This window comes from Myripristis murdjan, chromosome 17 (genome assembly GCF_902150065.1).
Source record: "Myripristis murdjan chromosome 17, fMyrMur1.1, whole genome shotgun sequence".
NCBI classification, from domain to species: Eukaryota; Metazoa; Chordata; class Actinopteri; order Holocentriformes; family Holocentridae; genus Myripristis; species Myripristis murdjan.
In genome coordinates, this window is record NC_043996.1 from 35,222,526 (window position 1) to 35,242,441 (window position 19,916).

At 48.7% G+C, this 19,916-nt stretch overlaps 2 protein-coding genes across 6 annotated transcripts in view; both read right to left on the reverse strand.

Moving 5' to 3' along the window:
• Positions 1-2,119, reverse strand: part of puf60a (poly-U binding splicing factor a) — a 14,249-nt gene extending 12,130 nt beyond the window's left edge. For all 4 annotated transcript variants that reach the window (XM_030074131.1, XM_030074130.1, XM_030074132.1 and 1 more), the window contains exons 1-2: positions 1,981-2,119; positions 259-354 (exon numbers count right to left, since the gene is read on the reverse strand). In XM_030074131.1, coding sequence (XP_029929991.1) covers positions 259-354; positions 1,981-2,001 — 117 coding nt within the window. In that variant the 5' untranslated portion in view covers positions 2,002-2,119. The remainder of the gene's footprint in view (positions 1-258; positions 355-1,980) is intronic.
• An 828-nt stretch (positions 2,120-2,947) lies between these two features.
• Positions 2,948-19,594, reverse strand: LOC115374936 (AFG3-like AAA ATPase 2). 2 transcript variants are annotated; one of them, XM_030074108.1, is made up of 17 exons: positions 19,363-19,594; positions 16,263-16,380; positions 16,102-16,170; positions 15,550-15,686; positions 15,031-15,183; positions 14,513-14,587; positions 13,389-13,510; positions 9,990-10,263; positions 9,746-9,883; positions 9,160-9,313; positions 8,331-8,438; positions 8,120-8,245; positions 7,517-7,627; positions 6,513-6,628; positions 6,167-6,367; positions 5,887-6,081; positions 2,948-5,293 (listed from the first exon to the last, which is right to left on the reverse strand). In XM_030074108.1, exons 1-17 carry the CDS (start codon positions 19,453-19,455, stop codon positions 5,054-5,056), a joined length of 2,430 nt encoding a protein of 809 aa, XP_029929968.1. In that variant the 5' UTR covers positions 19,456-19,594; the 3' UTR covers positions 2,948-5,053. The 2 variants fall into 2 exon arrangements, with proteins under 2 accessions (XP_029929968.1, XP_029929967.1); XM_030074107.1 differs by having other exon boundaries at positions 13,389-13,513.
• Positions 19,595-19,916: the final 322 nt, after the last annotated feature.

Sequence of the window (19,916 nt, forward strand, 5' to 3'; positions counted from 1 at the left end):
TAACCCTGACCCCTGACCCCTGACCCCTGACCCTGAAGCTAACCCTGACCCCTGACCCCTGACCCTGACCCTGAAGCTAACTTACCTTTAAATCAAGGCTTCACCCTAAAATTAATGACTTTCGCTAAGGGGCCTTGCTTTTTGTCCCTATAACATTAGTAATACCTGGTACACACACACACACACACACACACACACACACACACACACAGCACACACCTGGAAAGCGCCCAGCGGCCTGCGGTCAGACAGTCCTACCTTCTGCAGCGCCTCCTGCTGGTTGGGGGTGAGCGGCGGCAGGCCCAGCTTCGAGGTGGTGCCCTGTCCATTCTCCATCATGAGAGCCTCCCCTCCCTGCAGCGCACACACACACACACACACACACACACACACACACACACCCCACTGTTAGCATCACCGCAAGTAAAAATGGCTAAAAAATAAATTAATGACAAGGAAACGACTAGAAAAATGAGCACAATGAAACAAAATAAACCTAATTACAGGAGCATTCTGTGTATTAAAATGTGATCGTGAACAAAGGTCAGGTCAGTGAAGCTAGATAGAGATAGATAGATAGATAGATAGATAGATAGATAGATAGATAGATAGAGAGATACTTTATTCATCCCGAAGGAAATTCGCAGTTTTTCAGCAGTATCCACAGAGTACAAGATTAAATAAATAAAAAATAAAGAATAAGATCTAAGTACAACAGTGTGAAGCTGCAGGCTTCACAGGAAAACGAGAAAAAAACAAACATTTTTTAATTTTTTTATTGAAATATTTGCGTCCAGTTGTTATTGACAGTGTAATAAGCACACCAAGAGGCTTCTATGATAAACTGATCATTAATGCTAAATGATGATAAATGCAGCAGACAGGTGTCCACATGGAGACAGGTGGACAGAGCAGCTTGTGTTTAATCTGGGAGGTGAACGTCACACCTGTCTGCTGGGTGTGTGTGTGTGTGTGTGTGTGTGTGTGTGTGTTTGCTGCACGTGTCTCCTCTGCTTGATCTAACTCTACACTCTGTGTTGTTTACATGCAGCTGCTCACTGATTGGTCGGCTACAAACTGATTGATTTAAAATAATTAATCAGTCAGCAGCCTGACGGATCCAGGTGAGGAGCCTCCTGGTCAGGGTGACACACCTGGAGGGCCCGGCGCCACACCTTGAACACCACTGACCTAAAGCCACAGGAAGGCAGTCCAGCAGGTGACAGTCTGTGCGGCCGTCACCTGCTCATCAGCTCCTCACCTGGATGTCAACATGGGAGATATCGATAGCGCTCACGATAATCAATCACTTGTGATCAGATCTAGCCTGACACTGATCACCTGCTCATCAATAAAATAATCCATGAGAGTGAAGCTGGCAGGAATACAGAATTCATGTTTTACAACTTCTGTTTTTCTGTCTGTTTCAATTTATGTCTTGAGAAGTGGAGCAGCAGCTGAGCCGGTCTGCCTCCTGATCCTGATCCTGATCCTGATCCTGATCCTGATCCTGAACCTGGTCCTGATCCTGATCCTGATCCTGGTCCTGAGCCTGAACCTGATCCTGAACCTGATCCTGATCCTGATCCTGAGCCTGATCCTGATCCTGATCCTGATCCTGGTCCTGATCCTGATCCTGAACCTGATCCTGAACCTGATCCTGATCCTGGTCCTGATCCTGAACCTGGTCCTGATCCTGAGCCTGGTCCTGATCCTGAACCTGAACCTGAGCCTGATCCTGATCCTGATCCTGATCTAAACTCGTGTGAGGCCGGACTGTCCGCTCTGATCCGGACTAAAAGGTGTGTGAGGTGTGTGAGGTGTGCAGGTGTGAGGTGTGCAGGTGTGAGGAGAGCCTGCAGCCCCGGTGCCTGTCACTGAGCATTAGCTGGCTAGCGTTAGCTTTAGCAGGTCAGAAAGTGGCTGCAGCGGAAGCAGCTGAACCGGATAAAACCGTTTTTTGTTTTTGTTTCTTCGCACCGAGGAAACCGCCACCGCCATGCAGCGCCGCGTCCACCAGGCCCGCCGGGGTTATCCGCTTAATCTGACAAATTAATCCAATAATCTGTGTCTGGAGTCTCTTCCACAAAGCGGAGTGCGAGCGGAGCGATGCGCCACACGTCACTTCCGCCCCGGGCTGCCTTCAAAATAAAAAGCAAAACAAAACAAAACAAAACAAAATAAAAATAAAATGTTCAGTTTAATATATAATTTACAGAAATTCAATCTGTTAAATGCAACAGTGTATTTACAGCAGCGTATTGGGGCTAATGTAGAGGAAAAAAATAACAGACGGGGGGGGTGATGTTATGTGAAAAAAATAATTATTTCCGATATTAAAGTTACAAATTACAAAAGAAGAAAAAAAGAAAAAAAGTTTTCCTTTGGTCGAGGAACCAGGAAGCGGGCACTGGGTGTGAAGCCAGGTGGCTCCTTGACCAAAAAAGCAAAAGAAAATATATTTTTTCATATATATATATATATTCATTGTGATTTTATTATCTCAAAATTTTCTAGCTTTTTCCTTTGGGAAGGAAATCTTGGCTGCGTGGATTAACAGCTGCTACTGACTGTTATGTGCCTCACCTGAGCTGAGGGGCCAGGTGCCCGGACCCCCGACACGCCCCCCGTCTGCGGGCCACGCTTTGCACGCACACACACACACACACACACACACACACACACACACATAAAGGGACGCTTCCTGAAGTCGCTGGGTTCCTCTGGTAGAGTCGGCAGAGACATGATCCAGCTGTGAGTTATTTCAGTGATACAAACTGTTCAGTGTTTGAAGCAGAGCGGCACCTGCACGCTGTGATACAGGTGATATCACACCTGAGACACACCTGTGATACTGGTGTCATACTGCTCATACAAGTGAGACACTGGTGATGCAGGTGTGGTCCTGCTGACTGACATGTAATACTCATTCTTTTTGCATTTAATATCTTGTTTGATAACTTTATTAAAACATTCTCACCATGAAACAATGCACACATTTACACATATTACACATCATATTACAGATCATATTACAGATCATGTTACAGATCATATTACAGATCATGTTACACATCATGTTACACATCATGTTGCGTGTTTACACTGACAGAGCCCACGAAGCAGCAGCAGAGCAGCATCGGCTCCATCCAGACTGTTTGGCAAAGTCATATTTCTGACGGAGCGGAGAGACAAACTGACCGCAGCAGATTATCAGGAGGTGCCAAGCCTACAGAGCATGCTATCAATAATAAGTGAACAATAAGTAATCAATAACTGACGGGGACAGACTCCTGATGGTTAGGGTTCAGTCAGTCCACAATGGAGACTGACATTTGTTTCCATGGTGATGCAGACGGTGTACGGTGGCCCTGTGGGGACAAACTCAGAGCTCGGCTTCAGCGTCGCTCCTCAGACTAAAAGGCTTCAGACATCACACCCAAACTCCCTGCATCCACACACACACACAATTTATTTTGAACACAACTGATCATGAAGAACGATGTGTTCTTCTGTTCTGGTGAAGATTCTTCAGAGACTTTTGAAAACACTCCTGTGTGGACGCGTTAAAACAGAAACAGGATAAAGTTGCATTTTAAAATGACAGAGAGAGATGTTTTAATAAAGTTGTCCTCTGCTGTTTTCCATGACAAGAAAAAAAAATCCATCACTCGCTGCGAAGGGAGCGTATAAACCCTACGTAGGAAACAGAAACAGATTAAAGCGAGGAAAGAAAGAATTTCTTCATTTTGCATGACGGAGTTTGGTCTGATTTCGACTCGACGATGTTTTCCGGAGACCAGAGGCCTTTTGGTCTGAGGAGCGAGGAGGAAGGCGAGCTCTGAGGACACCGTGTTTTTAAACACCGTCCACTTCCTGACCTGACAGAAGTGTCCCCGTCAGTATTTAACGCTTAAAGTCTGATCTGAAGTCTGTGCTGTGCAGGATATGAGTTGACAGAATGATAAAAATATTCCAAGTCTTTATCCTTAACGGAGTCGTCTGCCGGCGCCGTGTGGATGAACTGTACAGCATCAAACAGCTGACTGAGATCCACTGACGCACTAAAGAGAACCTGCAGCCGACGAGAGGCTCGATAATGAAGCGCCGCGTGAAAACCATCTGACCTGATGGCATGTTCAGCTGGACTGGTGGCTGAATCAGGAATACTGTATAAGCTGCTGTCATCTAAAGCCATTTCCCTTCATTCATCTCCTCAGAAATCTGCTTCTATTGCTCTACGCTCCACTTCTACACCGACGCTCACCGACGACGTGCCTGAATCTGTATAAATATCGACCGCACTCCAATAAATTATCGTCAATTTGCTTTTCGCTGGAGTTTCACTTCAGTCTGAGTCCGTCCTTCCCTCGGCCGTTTCACTCTGCTAGAACATTTTCAGTCCCGACACTGGCCCCTCCAGGCACCCGTAGTGCCAACTTCCACTTGAAGACCCTGTGTAAAAACCTACAGACAAGCAAAGAGCGAGCCAGCTGATCATTATTTCCCTCTGTGGTCAGTGAACTTCTTCTAACAGTTCTAGATGTCCGTCACGTTTCACCTGTCAGTCCAGGTGAGAAAACGTTCTACCAGAGTGAGGAAACACCAGAGCAGCAGGTCAGGCTGTCAGCGTTCCTTCAGGCGGACAGGAGAACCGGCCGGTCCAACTCACGACGGAACCAAAGCTCCGGCCCGGTCCCGTCCCAGCATGCCTCAGTCCACCAGCACATACAGACCAGACGTCTGTATCGCTGTCCGGGCTCTGGTGCTCCAGAACCCGATTCCAGAACTCTGATAAAGGTATTCGGCAGCTCCGTGAAAGGGGTTCTAGAATTCCTACAGGGGTTACACAACCCTGAGAAGGGGTTCTAGAACTCTGAGAGGGTTTCTGAGCTCTGCTAAGGGGTTCTGTAACCCTGTGAAGGGGTTCTAGATCTCCTCTAAACTGAAAGGGTTCTAAAAGCCGGTGATGAAGAAGAGAAAGTTCTTGGAGTGGATATGGTGGAACCTGCTGGAGAGGAGGTTCTAGAGGCGGCCCGGGGACGGAGACGTTCTAGAAAGGCATGCCTCCAGAGATCTGGCGGGCCACCTGCTCCTCCTGCGTCTCCTCCTTGTCCCTCCTCTCCTGGTTCCAGTCCTTCAGGCCCTCGGGCAGCGACGTGTCCTCCTCCTCGCCTCCCGTCCCCTCCACAAACTCCTCGTACGTCGACTTCTCGGCAAAAGGACGCCGACCCAGCAGCTCCACCATGTCGTTCTTGTCCAGCACCTCCTTCTCCAGGAGCCGCAGCGCCACCTGGAGGACAGCGCAGGAGACACAGTCACAGAAATGCAGCCAATCAGCAGTGAGACTGAAACCCCTCACCGATGATCACATTCACGTTTTTATTCACCATTTACACTTCATGTGTCTTAAAGCAGAAACACTTTTAGTGGCTGTTGGGTCATTATCATCATACATAAGGTTATCATCATCATCATCATCAGCATCATCATCATCATCACCAGCATCACCTTATTGGTCTGAATGTGAGGCCACACTGATGATCTCTCTTTCTCAACACCACATTTTGGAAAAAGACGTTTTGAAGAGCAAATCTTGTTTTTTATATAAACAATTTTTTTATATGACCAAAATAAAGAAATAAGTAAAGCCTAAATGAAGAAAGGTGGGCTGGTTCACAGCCACAATCAGAAATACTTTATTGATCCCTGAGAGGAAACTGGCTCAGTTGCAGTTGCTCAAATTCTAAGGAGAATTAAATTATAAGAAATAGAAAATATGAAATATAAGAGGCTCAATTGGTCAGGACCAACTGGGTTTTTCTAGCATTTTGTTTTTGCACTGAAAAGATATTTCAAAGGCTGGTAACAGATCTGAGCTCCTACCTTCTCCACCTCGGCCTTCTTCTCAGTCAGCAGCTTGTTGGTTCTCTCGTAAGCCTCGCTGATGAGGGCTCGAACCTCGGTGTCGATGAGACGAGCCGTGGCTTCGCTGTAAGGTTTCTCCAGGACCATCTCGCCCTGCCTGGGCAGGTCGAAGGACACCTGGCCCACCTTGGCGTTCATCCCAAACTGGACAATCTGCGGCAGAGAACACACAGCTGTGACAGCCGCACCTGACCGGAACACGGCGTGCACGTCAGCCCCGCGTCCCGCCGACCCCCACCTGTGCATAGGCGCTCTGGGTGACCTTGCGGAGGTCGTCCTGGGCTCCGGTGGTTATCCGACCAAAGAAGATCTCCTCGGACACGCGTCCGCCCAGCGTCATGCACATCCTGTCCAGCAGCTGCTCCTTGGTGTACAGGTACTGTTCTTTAGGCAGGTACTGGGCGTAACCCAGGCCCTTGCCTCTGGGAATGATGGACACCTGCACAGGTAACAACACAGAATGCATCACTTCCTGTGCCGCAGGAAAGATCCAGCAGAGTGTCTGGAGCAGATCCTGACTCCTCTCACTCAGACAGAACAACATCACCATGTCCATGTGGTTCTTGCTCTAAATGTCACTGCACCTTCAGCAGGGGGTCGGCGTGCTCCAGGAACCACCCGGCGACGGCGTGGCCGGCCTCGTGATACGCCACCGTCTTCTTCTCCTCCGGCTGCAGGACCTGGGTCTTCTTCTCCAGACCTGGACGGGAAGAAACCGCAGAATGGTTTGCATTAGATTGAGAACGGCAGCACTGACTTCCACTGAGGCCGGACGAGTCGTGGCTTCTCCCTAAACACTTAGACTGGCAATTTCCAGCGGGGTCCCTTGACCTCTGACCTCCAGCTGTGTGAATGAAAATGGGTTCTCTCCCCTCTGCAGACACGCCCACCTTCTGCTAATCCCATGCAGTTTGGGCCCCAAAGCCTGCAGTCCACATGTGTTCTTGTGGCCTGTTGTAAAATGGTGTGTGTGTGCAGACTGGGGCCTAAACAGTCTTGGAGCTGCATCAGTTGCTTTGACTGGAAAGCTGAGACTCTTGTGGATTCAATGAGCCACATTTGATTCCTGTGTGATGATGTTGGCCCCCATAGCAGCCATTTCACTGCAGGCAGAGACTTTTGTCAAACTGGACGTCGCTGGAGAAAATGACCTCTAGTGACCTCTAGGAGAATCACAGCCTCATCAGACTTTACAGACACAAACAAGAGGAGGATTCAAAAAACTAAAACCACAATAAATCGTAATATTAATCACAATAGTTAAGAATCCCACGTATCGCGACAGTATCACGTCAGGAGATAAACACATGGTCCCAGTCCTGGGAAAACAGATCCTGTAAAACTTCAATTAACAGCCGATAGCCAATTAAACACAGTCTCTTTTTATTGGCCGGTGACGTCGCATGTTTTGACAAATAAACGCTGATCACTAACAGAGGTCGGGTTACATCGAACATTCAAATCCAAAATCTGTTGTTTTTGGATGGTCGGAGCAAATAAAAGCCCAGGACAATAATGGAGGATTTAGGTTAATAAGCTTTTGAACTTATTTAATCCTTTAGAATACACGCTACACGGCGTCTCTCACCTCCAATCACTCGCTCGATGGCCTGCTCAAAGTGTTTCTGGTTGATGGCGTCTGACAGGTGGCGAGCGGCGATCAGCGCCGCCTCGTTACAAACGTTCGCGATGTCGGCACCTGATAAAACACAACCAATCAGATGACAGCATCGCCCGAACAGCTGAAGGCAACAGGAAACAGGAAAGAGGAAACCGCAACGGCACAACAGAGGAAAAAAAACAGCAGAATTTTAAAAGAAGGACTTAATAAAAAATAAAAAAAATTACATGAACAGCCAGCAAGTCAGTATTTTGGGTTAATTTTAGTTTTAGTTATTTTGTTAATTTTCTGGTAATTGTTTTTGGCAAATTGTTTACTAATGTTCCAGTAATGTTTTACTAGGTTGCAAATACAATAAATCAAGTGAATCTGCTCAAGTTTCAGAGTTAATTCATTTAAATTGTTAATTTTGCTATTAATTACATCACTGGAACTTGTACCCCACATCACATGACCCAGTCACATGACCCAGTCACATGACCCAGTCACATGACCCAGTCACATGACCGTGGGGCCCCAGGGGTCAGCTCATCTCTCTCCTGAACTGAACTGGTGTGATGTGCTGTGTACCGGAGAAGCCGGGCGTCAGGGCGGCCATCTTCTTGGCCAGACCGTCTTTGTCCATCTCGGCTTCCAGCTTCAGAGGCCGCAGGTGGACTTTGAAGATGGAGGCCCGGCCCTTGATGTCGGGGGGTCCTGGGGCAGCGAGCAGGCGGTCAGACTCAGAGGACAAACATTAAACACTTTCACATCAAACAGAGAACGAGCCGCGGCTCCTCACCGATGTAGATCTGCCGGTCGAAGCGGCCGGGCCTCATCAGCGCCGGGTCCAGGATGTCGGGTCTGTTGGTTCCGGCCAGAACCACCACGTTAGTGGCCGTGTTGAAGCCTGAGCACACAGACAGGAGGCAGGGGTGAGACAGTTCACCTGCAGAACATCACTCAGTATCCGCCTGTCCTTTAAAACAACTCACTTTATTCACCGCCACCAAAAAAACATCTTATCTGTAACAAAGTGAATAGAAACCGGCGTCCGTTAATTGGAGCCCCTCCTCTACTGTCACATCCCTGTTTCCTGAGCAGGAAACCAACAGAAACAACACAACACACACACTGTGCAACAGTATGGTGGAGAAAAACCTCAACGTCGTCATTAATATTTGTAATATTTGGATGAAAATGCTGCTGAGGCACAAAGCCGTGGGAAATCCCCTGCAAGAGGCCGGCAGACGGCGGCCGGCGGCCTCGGGGTTCAGTCTCGCTCCAAACCAGAGCGCTCTGCTCATTTCCATGAATCACCTGCAGCTTTTTGAGAGGAAACTCCCGTGAAGGTTTAAACAGCGAGACAGCAGACTGAGCCGTGTTCCTGTGAATGAGGTGAAGCTTTTCTGTCGCCTGTTTCTGTCTCCGCCCCTCGAGTTAACGCGGCCAATGAGGTGCGTTCACCTTACTGTTAATGTTAATATGAGCTACATTTGTGTTTGTGATGATTATTCTTCATGTGAAGGCTGTGAATCGCACCGCGTTTATTTATGAATGTGTGTTTTTATGTCATCACACCGCTCCTTGCTGCTGATAGGCCCCGTGGTCGCTAAGCCCCGCCCCCTCACCGTCCATCTCCACCAGCAGCTGGTTCAGCGTGTTCTCCTGCTCGCTCTGCCCTCCAAAGTTTCCTCGCCCTCGTTTGCGTCCCACGGCGTCGATCTCGTCGATGAAGAGGATGCAGGGCGCGTTCTTCCTCGCCATGACGAACAGATCTCGGACCTGCGGATCAAACGGCACACGGCACGATGACGCGCCTCGGAAAATTCTGAGATATTACATAGATCTAATGTCTATCCATCTTTCTATATATCTATAAATATATAAATACATATATATAAACACATGCACATGTTTTTTCTCTGAATATTGCCCCGCCCTCCTGGCTCCATAATTTTTTTTCCCTCCATAACACCTGAACACGCTGTCGTAGTCACAATGATCCAGACTGACAAGTTGAAGTTATATTAAAATGAGGTTTTGAGGGTGTATTTTGCCGTACAGCCGCACTGCGTCTTCCAGCTGATGTTGGTTTTGACCTTCTGATCACGCCTGTCAGCTGATCCTCGCCTTCACGCTCAAAATGAATTACCACGTTATGCCTTGTCCCTGTTTTCTGCTCTGTGTGAAACCTGCTGAGGTCATGTGACTCACCCTGGCGGGGCCGACGCCCACAAACATCTCCAGGAACTCGGAGCCGTTGACGGTGATGAAGGGCACGTTGGCCTCGCCCGCCGTGGCCTTGGCCAGCAGGGTCTTCCCCGTGCCGGGAGGCCCCGTCAGGATGGCGCCCTGCAGGGGGCAGGGGGTGGGGCTTATTAATACACTCCACTACACACTCGCGTGCACCAACACACTGATGATAATCCACACCCACGTGTGTCGGCCCCGCCCTCACCTTGGGGATCTTGGCGCCCAGGTCCTGGTACTGCTTGGGGTTCTTCAGGAAGTTGACAAACTCCATGATCTCCAGCTTGGCCTCCTCGCAGCCCGCCACGTCTTTGAACTTCACGTCGATCTCGTCCCTCAGGATCTTCGCCGTCGTCTCGCTGACGCTGAACAGCCCGCCCATCCCCCGGCCGGGACGCCCCGCCCCCGCCGGGCCCCGCCGCAGCATGAACAGCAGGAAGCCGATGATGAGCACGGTGGGGAGCATGCTCAGGAGGAAGGTGCTGAGGAGGACACGGCAACATCAGCTCACAGTTTCTCAAGTCAGCGCTCCTACCCTCACCTCGCCATTTTCACACGAGCATCCCGACCTCAGGAGTCATACCTCTCTCCAAACTTTAGGATCACAGTTAAATCGTCCTGAAAGAGTTTCAGACCAAATGTGAAGCGTTTTCCGTGTTGTGGCCGTGGATTTTTCGCTCAACTTGAAAAATTTCAACTTACGTGAATTACATGTTACATGTGTGTTACATGTGTGTTACACATGTTACATGTGTTACATGTGTGTTACATGTGTGTTACATGTGTGTTACACGTGTTACATGTGTTACATGTGTGTTACGTGTGTTACATGTGTTTATTTGCAATGTGGAAATTTGCGTCACTTGCATCGCACGCTGCGAATTTGAGTCTATTCACATCTCTGAGTTGGCTTTGTGTGTAACTGCTTGGCCTCTGGTCTGAAGACACCAACAGCTTCACTTTTCAGTTACAGCAGAAGGTTTTCCTCTAAAGGCCACGGCTGGAAAAACACTCAAAACGGCTCATTTCTGCTCTTTACCTACAAAATAAAAGCATCTGATTCAAACGATGTGACCATCACTGCCCACTCGCTTCCATGTATCCCTCATGCTGTCATGGATGTTCAGCAATCATCACAACACATCCACTAGAGGGCAGCGCAGAGTCACACGTGCTGCTGTCAGAGCGTCTGAACGCAGAGGAGGAGGTGGTAATGATCTGTACACACACCACAGGAGGAAACACGGAGGACATGAACCCAGAGAACGGACAGGAGAGCCCACCTGGATCCGGATTTAACACCGAGCAGAGAGGAGCCTTCAATCAGACACAGACTCCTGACGCCAGCCTGAGCTTCTGCATCTAAACACCGCTGTGGCTCCCTGTGCAGAGGCTAACGCACACCTGCACCTGCACCTCCACCTCCACCTGCACCTGCACCTGCACCTCCACCTGCACCTGCACCTGCACCTCCACCTGCACCTTCCTGCACCTCCACCTGCACCTGCACCTGCACCTCCACCTGCACCTTCCTGCACCTCCACCTGCACCTGCACCTCCACCTCCACCTGTACCTCCACCTGCACCTGCACCTCCACCTGCATCTCCACCTGCTCCTCCACCTCCACCTCCACCTGCACCTGCACCTGCTCCTCCACCTCCACGTTCCTGTCATGTTCCCATCATGTTCCTGTCATGTTCCTATGATGTTCCTGTCATGTTCCTATGATGTTCCTGTCATGTTCCCGTCATGTTCCTGTCATGTTCCTATGATGTTCCTGTCATGTTCCTATGATGTTCCAGTCATGTTCCTATGATGTTCCAGTCATGTTCCTATGATGTTCCAGTCATGTTCCCGTCATGTTCCTGTCATGTTCCCGTCATGTTCCTATGATGTTCCAGTCATGTTCCCGTCATGTTCCTGTCATGTTCCCGTCATGTTCCTATGATGTTCCAGTCATGTTCCTATGATGTTCCCATCATGTTCCTATGATGTTCCCATCATGTTCCTATGATGTTCCCATCATGTTCCCGTCATGTTCCTGTCATGTTCCTATGATGTTCCCGTCATGTTCCTATGATGTTCCTGTCATGTTCTTATGATGTTCCTGTCATGTTCCCGTCATGTTCCTGTCATGTTCCTATGATATACCCGTCATGTTCCTATGATGTTCCTGTCATGTTCCTGTCATGTTCCTATGATGTTCCTATGATGTTCCCGTCATGTTCCTATGATGTTCCTGTCATGTTCCTGTCATGTTCCTATGATGTTCCTATGATGTTCCCGTCATGTTCCTATGATGTTCCTGTCATGTTCCTGTCATGTTCCTATGATATTCCTGTCATGTTCCTATGATGTTCCTATGATGTTCCTGTCATGTTCCTATGATGTTCCTGTCATGTTCCTATGATGTTCCTGTCATGTTCCTGTCATGTTCCTATGATGTTCCGATGATGTTCCTGTCATGTTCCTATGAAGTTCCCGTCATGTTCCTATGATGTTCCCGTCATGTTCCTATGATGTTCCCGTCATGTTCCTATGATGTTCCCGTCATGTTCCTATGAAGTTCCCGTCATGTTCCTATGATGTTCCTATGATGTTCCCGTCATGTTCCTATGATGTTCCTGTCATGTTCCTATGATGTTCCTGTCATGTTCCTGTCATGTTCCTATGATTTTCCTATGATGTTCCTGTAATGTTCCTATGAAGTTCCCGTCATGTTCCTATAATGTTCCTGTCATGTTCCTATGATGTTCCCGTCATGTTCCTATGATGTTCCTGTCATGTTCCTGTCATGTTCCTATGATGTTCCTGTGATGTTCCTGTGATGTTCCTATGATATTCCTGTCATGTTCCTATGATGTTCCTATGATGTTCCTGTCATGTTCCTATGATGTTCCTGTCATGTTCCTATGATGTTCCTATGATGTTCCTATGATGTTCCCGTCATGTTCCTATGATGTTCCTGTCATGTTCCTGTCATGTTCCTATGATGTTCCTATGATGTTCCTGTCATGTTCCTATGATGTTCCCGTCATGTTCCTATGATGTTCCTATGATGTTCCTATGATGTTCCTGTCATGTTCCTATCATGTTCCCGTCATGTTCCTGTCATGTTCCTGTCATGTTCCTATGATGTTCCTGTCATGTTCCTATGAAGTTCCCGTCATGTTCCTATGATGTTCCCGTCATGTTCCTATGATGTTCCCGTCATGTTCCTATGAAGTTCCCGTCATGTTCCTATGATGTTCCTATGATGTTCCCGTCATGTTCCTATGATGTTCCTGTCATGTTCCTGTCATGTTCCTATGATGTTCCTGTCATGTTCCTATGATATTCCTGTCATGTTCCTGTCATGTTCCTATGATGTTCCTATGATGTTCCTATGATGTTCCTGTCATGTTCCTATGATGTTCCCGTCATGTTCCTATGATGTTCCCGTCATGTTCCTGTCATGTTCCTATGATGTTCCTATGATGTTCCTCTCATGTTCCTATGATGTTCCTGTCATGTTCCTATGATGTTCCCGTCACGTTCCCGTCATGTTCCTATGATGTTCCCGTCATGTTCCCGTCACGTTCTCGTCATGTTCCTGCAGAGCCTCACCCGTCGCTCTCGGTGGAGTAAACCACCGGCAGTCTGTTCTCGCCCTCGATGCCGAGCTCGTACTGACACGTCTCCAAGTTCCTCTCAAACGTGTCCACACTGCCAATGTTGAACCACACGTACTGCTGAGAGACAGACAGGCAGAGAGAGAGACAGGTCAGAGGCAGAGAGACACAGAGAGACAGACAGGCAGAGAGAGAGACAGGTCAGAGGCAGAGAGAGAGACACAGAGAGACAGACAGGCAGAGAGAGAGACAGGTCAGAGGCAGAGAGACAGACAGGCAGAGAGAGAGACAGGTCAGAGGCAGAGAGAGAGACACAGAGAGACAGACAGGCAGAGAGAGAGACAGGTCAGAGGCAGAGAGACAGACAGGCAGATTTAAACTGAGGGATCACCAAACAGTCTCTGAAGTAAGGCTGGAGCAGTTTTCTGTCCCGACAGTCATCACTGTCATAATGTTGAGTGACATGACGGTCGCTATGGAAACCAGTCAGAGAGCAGCGAGTGGGCGGGGCCACGGGGCCACGCTGCCAGGTAACTAACAAGGTGACCTATCAGTGAAGACGTTGTTGTTTTTCGATGGTAATGTTCTGGTGTTGTTAGGCCTGTCAAATCCCCACATTACAAACCAAGACTCAGACTAATACTAAACTAAACTAAACTAAACTAGCAAACCTGCTTTAAAACTAATAAACCAAACTGAAATACAAAACCAAGTCAATAAATAAATAAACAAAATGGAAAACTATAATAACCTTGGTAATTAATACTGCCTTAAGGACAAAAGACTTTTCATTTCAGGATTCAAATGCTTGTGAAATATATAATTAAAGTAACTATAAATAATTTCTTGTCTTTTTTTTTTTCAAATTTCAAGGTTATTTCTTTTTTGCGATATTTCTTCTGTTTTACAGTTTTTGTTGCTAATATAATCATGTTAAATAAACATTTGTTCTTTCAAAGCGAGGCTTATGTTTACATTTCAAAAGTTAGAAATTTGAGACTGCAATTTTCAGATGTAATGCAAATGAATATCGGCCCTAAATATCAGTTATCAGAGTCCTGGATTATGAATAATGAGTGTTATTAATAAGCAGCACGAGCCGCGTGGGTCCCTGCTCACCCCGTCCACCGGCGTCTTCCCGGGAGAGAAGATGACCTTGACGTAGCGTTTGTTGACGACCTCCAGCCTGTCGACCTGAGAGGGAAACACACGACCGCGCCATGACAACAAGAAATGTAAACACAGAATAAACAATAAAATATTCAACAAGCAAACAGATTTTCCAAAACATAATTCGGCTGATTTCAACACGAGCAAAGGACGAGAGAGCGCTCCAGTTACACTGAGCTGATGGTTCATCTGGGGGGCGGGGTCAGGATTGGGGGGGCGGGGTCAGGATTGGGGGGCGGGGTCAGACCGCAGAGGCGAGTCAGGTTAGACTGGGGGATTCAGATTAGGATGACAGGGTCAGATTACAGGTAGACCTGCCGGCCTGTGCTGACCCCCTGATCTGTGTGGTCAGATTAGGCTGAGGGTCATGTTGGGGGGCACCATATGAGGATGACAGGGTCTGGCCCGGGGGCGGGGTCAAGCCCGGGGGCGGGGTCAGGCCCGGGGGCGGGGTCAGATGAGCTCACCACTCCTTTGGACAGGTAGTTGTTGACAAAGTCCTTCCAGGTGACTTCTCTGCCTCCGTCCCTGAAGAAGAAGTAGTAGGCGACGGTGGTCCAGAACGCCGCCCCAGACAGGACGTACATCCGGAACTCCCGGTCGTCCCAGGGGAAGTCACCCTGAGGAGGAAACACCAAGTCCTGAGAACAGCTGGGCAAACACACACACACACACACACACACACACACACACACACACACACACACACCTGGCTGACGGTGTTCAATGTGAGCTGCACCTGAACTGAACTGACTGTCGAGGCCAATCGGCTGAGAGGAAAAAATGTTTTGAATCAAACTGTTATCACGATTCCAAATCAATGTTTTTCAGTTCCCTATTGAAAGAGATTCCCAGAGCCTCTTTAGGAGAGGCTCTGGAGGGGAACTGAAGAAAAAAGAACATTCCTCTGCAGCGCTGAGGACTTTGAGCTCTGTGACTGATGATCCAGAAGCTGCCCCAACAGAAACCAGTCCACCTGCACTGACCTTCTGCAGACGGGTGTACCAGTGAGTCTCCTCCTTGCGGCCTCCACGTTTCCCTCCTCCTCCTGCTCCTCCTCCTCCTCCTCCTCCTGCTCCTCCAGACCTCCCGGAGGCTTTCTGAGCGTTGGCAGGTTTGGCCTCTGAGGACAGAACAGAACAGAACGTCAGAGCCAACAATCTGACCGACGATATGAGGAGAGTTTTTCATTTCACAGCTGCACCTCCACAGGGAGGGGGGGGCAGGGGCTGCTGGGGGCATGCTGCTAAAGGTCAGCAGAGGTCAGTGAAGGTCAGCAGAGGTCAATGAAGGTCAGCAGAGGTCAGTAGAGGTCAGTAGAGGTCAGCAGAGGTCGGTAGGGGTCAGCAGAGGTCGGCAGGGGTCAGTAGGGGTCAATGAAGGTCAGCAGAGGTCAGTGAAGGTCAGTAGAGGTCAATGAAGGTCAGCAGGGGTCAGTAGAGGTCAGTAGGGGTCAGCAGAGTTCAACATAGGTCAGTAGGGGTCAATGAAGGTCAGCAGAGGTCAGTGAAGGTCAGTGAAGGTCAGTAGATTTCTACCTTTAGCTGCTGTGTTGCTTTCGCTGCTTTTCGGAGTTTTCTTACTTTCAGGAAAATATTTCTCAAACCCTGAAGAGGAAACACCATGTTACTGTGCTGAACTCTCACTCTCTCTCTCTCACACACACACACACACACACACACACACACACACACAGTACCTTTGGGTGGCCTGGAGCAGAGCCTCCTGTAGGCTCCCAGCAGCTCGCCCAGCAGGCCCTGCCGTGCCTCCGCCGCCGGGCTCACGGCCCGCACGCTGCCGTCCTCCAACATGGCCGACTTCACGGGACACACAAAACACAAACAAGAGACTGAGGCTTACTGCTGAACTTTGCCTCTGTGTTGTCATTAAAAACAGCTCTGTCCAAGGAGGGCTGGGTGAGACCACCTGATATTTTTAGGCTGCATCACAACACACAAAATCTGGGTCTGTCTCAATCGAAGGGCTAGATGACTTCTAGGTCGCAGCCCACGGTGCCCACGTAGGAGGCGTCCGACGTAGGTGCTGATATCAGGTTTACCGGAACGAAAAGTTTAGTGAATTGGGACGGTGTAGCCTGCGGAGGATTCCTACGTCATTATTATGCAGGCTTCCTGAAGCGCATTCGAGTGATGCAGCGTAAAATGCTGAAGTAGGTTTGGGAGGTGTGTCGGTGAACACCTGTGCATGAAACAAAACGATAAGCAGCTTCAGCGCTCTCAACATGGACAACATGGATTCTGTAGTTTGATGTATTTTATTTTATTTTGTCTTCGTGAAGATGCAGAAAATTAAGATAATTGTTACACCTCACAAATTGCAACAGACTATCCCAATTAAAGTAATTGTACACATGGCTACATTGTAACGTACCTGATGCGCTGATGGTTGCTATGGAAACATCATGCAAAATGCCTATCTAACTCATCTAATTAAACTTGCATTTCCAGGCGTTGTTGGGATACAGTTAACAGCTAAACCGAATCTATGGTGGTAATTATAGGCATGAAAACTTATCAAAACGTCATGATATAAACATTAAGACGGTCTAAAACAGGCTTCATAATTCCAGCAATGGTGGCTGATCCAGAAATTCAACTGGACCGAAAGGCACCCTGGGAAGTAGGCTGTGATGTCGGCCGTGAAGCATCGTGGAGGTGTTTCCTGCAAATGAGTCAGAAATAGGCTGGATCTGTCAGCTGCATTTGCAGGACCCTGCGCGGTGAAATTGAACTGGGACAGCACTTGTCGCACCGCCGTGACGTAAACAGCCTACAAATACGACCTAGGTAGTGGGACAGAGTCACAGTCTCATGTCCTGAAATGTCCTCATGAGGTCACATCAGCATGACACTGTGTTTTGTTTCTGTGTTTATTAGTGGCTTCTACTGAGAGTCACTCATGTCTGTGTGACAAATAATCATTTAAAAAACAGAACGAAAATGGCTTTGTCAAAATGTTTTATGAAATGATAAAGAAAACAGCAAGTAGCAATGAGATACATACACGAGTGGAAACCAGCAGTGCAGAGCCCGACCACAACTCAACTCAGTTTCCAATAATGTATAAAACCAAGCGAGCAAAGCAATACTGGTGTGTGTGCGTGTGTGTGTCCATAATATGGAGCACTGGTCCAGTCTAAAACTCCAGGGAAAGTTGGCCAAACTGACCTGTGCAGATCATTTAGTATCACACACCATCTTCAGTAACGCCACCATCAACGAGGAGATCCTCTTATTCTGTGTAAAAGCCCGCCTGCAGGTTCCCCCCTTAAAATACAATCTTTCCCTGTGGCTCCCCTCCACCCCTTCCCCCCTCCTGCAGGCTGCCTGACCCCCACAACACCTGGAACCAGCAGCCCACATCATGAGCAGCTGCCCTTCATACAGAGGACTGCAGACTGCCAGACATGACAGGCTGTAGAGCTCCGAGCCGCCCAGACCCCCTGAGCGGCTGATGGGAAGATATTTCAGCTTTCACTCATCCACAAACACTTTCCCAGGAATCCCCAACACACCGGACATTGTCTGTATTTCCCAAAATGACAAAACAGTTAAACTATTTGAAGTGGCGTGTGCGTTTGACTTGTTCATGGAGGACTCTTATTGTATCAAACCTTAATATCTGCCGCTGAGAGTCGTGGTGACAGCCGTCAGCTCGTCGTGCTGCTGTCTGGTAGCCTGGCTCATGTGCACAGGCTGGGGGTCAGTGGACTTTGCAGGGGGGGGGGGGGGGACTAAGAACAAGGGCCAAACGGCGAGGAAAGTGCTTTTCTGTCTCAGGTGTCACAGGAAGCAGGCTGATCTGGGAAAGACGATGTTTCCTGGACCCCTGAGTGTAAACTCAGAGCGATGTGCTGACTGGTTGAAATCTGTTGGAAAATTCAGTGGATTTGATTCCTAATGAACCTTAACTTGTAATCCGGGATCAAATAAAGTATGTATAATGTGATATTTCAGGATCGATACCGATAGTGATTAATAGTAATCAAGGACATCAATAAGTGATCCTTAGGCCTGGGACAGCTCCCTGCATGGGTTGAGTCTCAGTCTCAGAGGTCAGAGGTCAGAGGTCATCAGGTCTGGCCGTCACTGTTAGCAGCATTAGCCTCTGTCACTTTTACTGACTTCTCTAAATACCGTTTTCCTTCATGCTTTGCTAATATCCAAAATTTAAATATTTGTGGTTTATTTTTACTAAAGAAGTCAAGGAACGTTTATGATTTAGAAGTGTGTATGTGTGTGTCCCTGTGTGAGATCACCGCCGGGCCGGGCTCGGGCTCGGGTCCTGACTCGGGTCCGGGTCCGGGTCCTGACTCGGGCCCGGGCTCGGGTCCGGGTCCGGGCTCGGGTCCTGACTCGGGTCCGGGCTCAGCAGGGAGGCAGAGCGCCGCTGTTACCGAACCACAGCAACATGAAAGTCACAGGCCGGCCCGCTGCAGCTGGCTAGCGGCTAGCTAGCGGGCTAGCCGTGAGGCTCCGGGTCTGTAACATCCAGAGCTCAGCCGAACAGAGCCGCACGGAACGGAACGGAAAGCCGCTGCTGTTTGTTACAGGCCAGCTGACTCACCGCCGCTCGCCTGTTTACTCTGCAGGCTCGCCGCAGCCCGTTAGCCCGTTAGCCTGTTAGCCTGTTACCCGTTAGCCTGTTAGCCTGTTACCCGTTAGCCTGTTAGCCCGAGCCCGTTAGCCTGTTAGCCTGTTACCCGTTAGCCTGTTAGCCCGTTAGCCTGTTAGCCCGAGCCTATTAGCCTGTTAGCTTGTTAGCCCGTTAGCACCTACCAGTCGGTAGCAGCGCGCCGTGGCTCTGGCCGGCAGCAGGATCCGGCCGAGGCTCCGGCAGCCCGCCGACAGCCGCAGGTAGCGGTGAGCCATCCTGACAACCGACACGCCGAGATCCGACCGACAGATCACTGACACCGGGGGGGAAATGTCACTCAGTCCCTGCACAGTCGTGTTCCGTAACCACACTCAGCCGCCATATTTTCTGTTATCGAAGGGAGACGTACGCGATGACGCCATGACGTCTCCCTCTCAATTCTATTTACGATCAGTTCAAACGGGCAAACAAACGGGAAACAGACGGTGACGTAGCCGAAGCAAGTGAAAGGAAAAAAAGAAAATAAAAAATAAAAAAATGAAATAAAATAAAATTTTATATAGATAGATAGATATGTGTGTGTGTGTGTGTGTGTGTGTGTGTGTGTGTGTGTGTGTACACTCCTGATCAAAATCTTAAGACCAGCTGAGAAATTGCAAGAATTTACATTTTGCACTGTTGGATCTTAAGAAGGTTCTAAGTAGAGCTTCAAAATGCAAAACGAAGAAATGGGAGT

What these genes read in the sequence shown, in the direction of transcription:
- LOC115374936 (XM_030074107.1), bottom strand. Translation starts at nt 19,455, where the DNA reads ATGGCTCACCGCTACCTGCGGCTGTCGGCGGGCTGCCGGAGCCTCGGC. An exon ending in GGAAGACGCCGGTGGACGGG is followed by an intron (nt 13,514 to 14,512) that starts GTGAGCAGGGAC and finishes TCTGTCTCTCAG; the next exon opens with CAGTACGTGTGGTTCAACAT. An exon ending in ACGCCGACCCCCTGCTGAAG is followed by an intron (nt 6,368 to 6,512) that starts GTGCAGTGACAT and finishes TTACCTGTGCAG; the next exon opens with GTGTCCATCATTCCCAGAGG.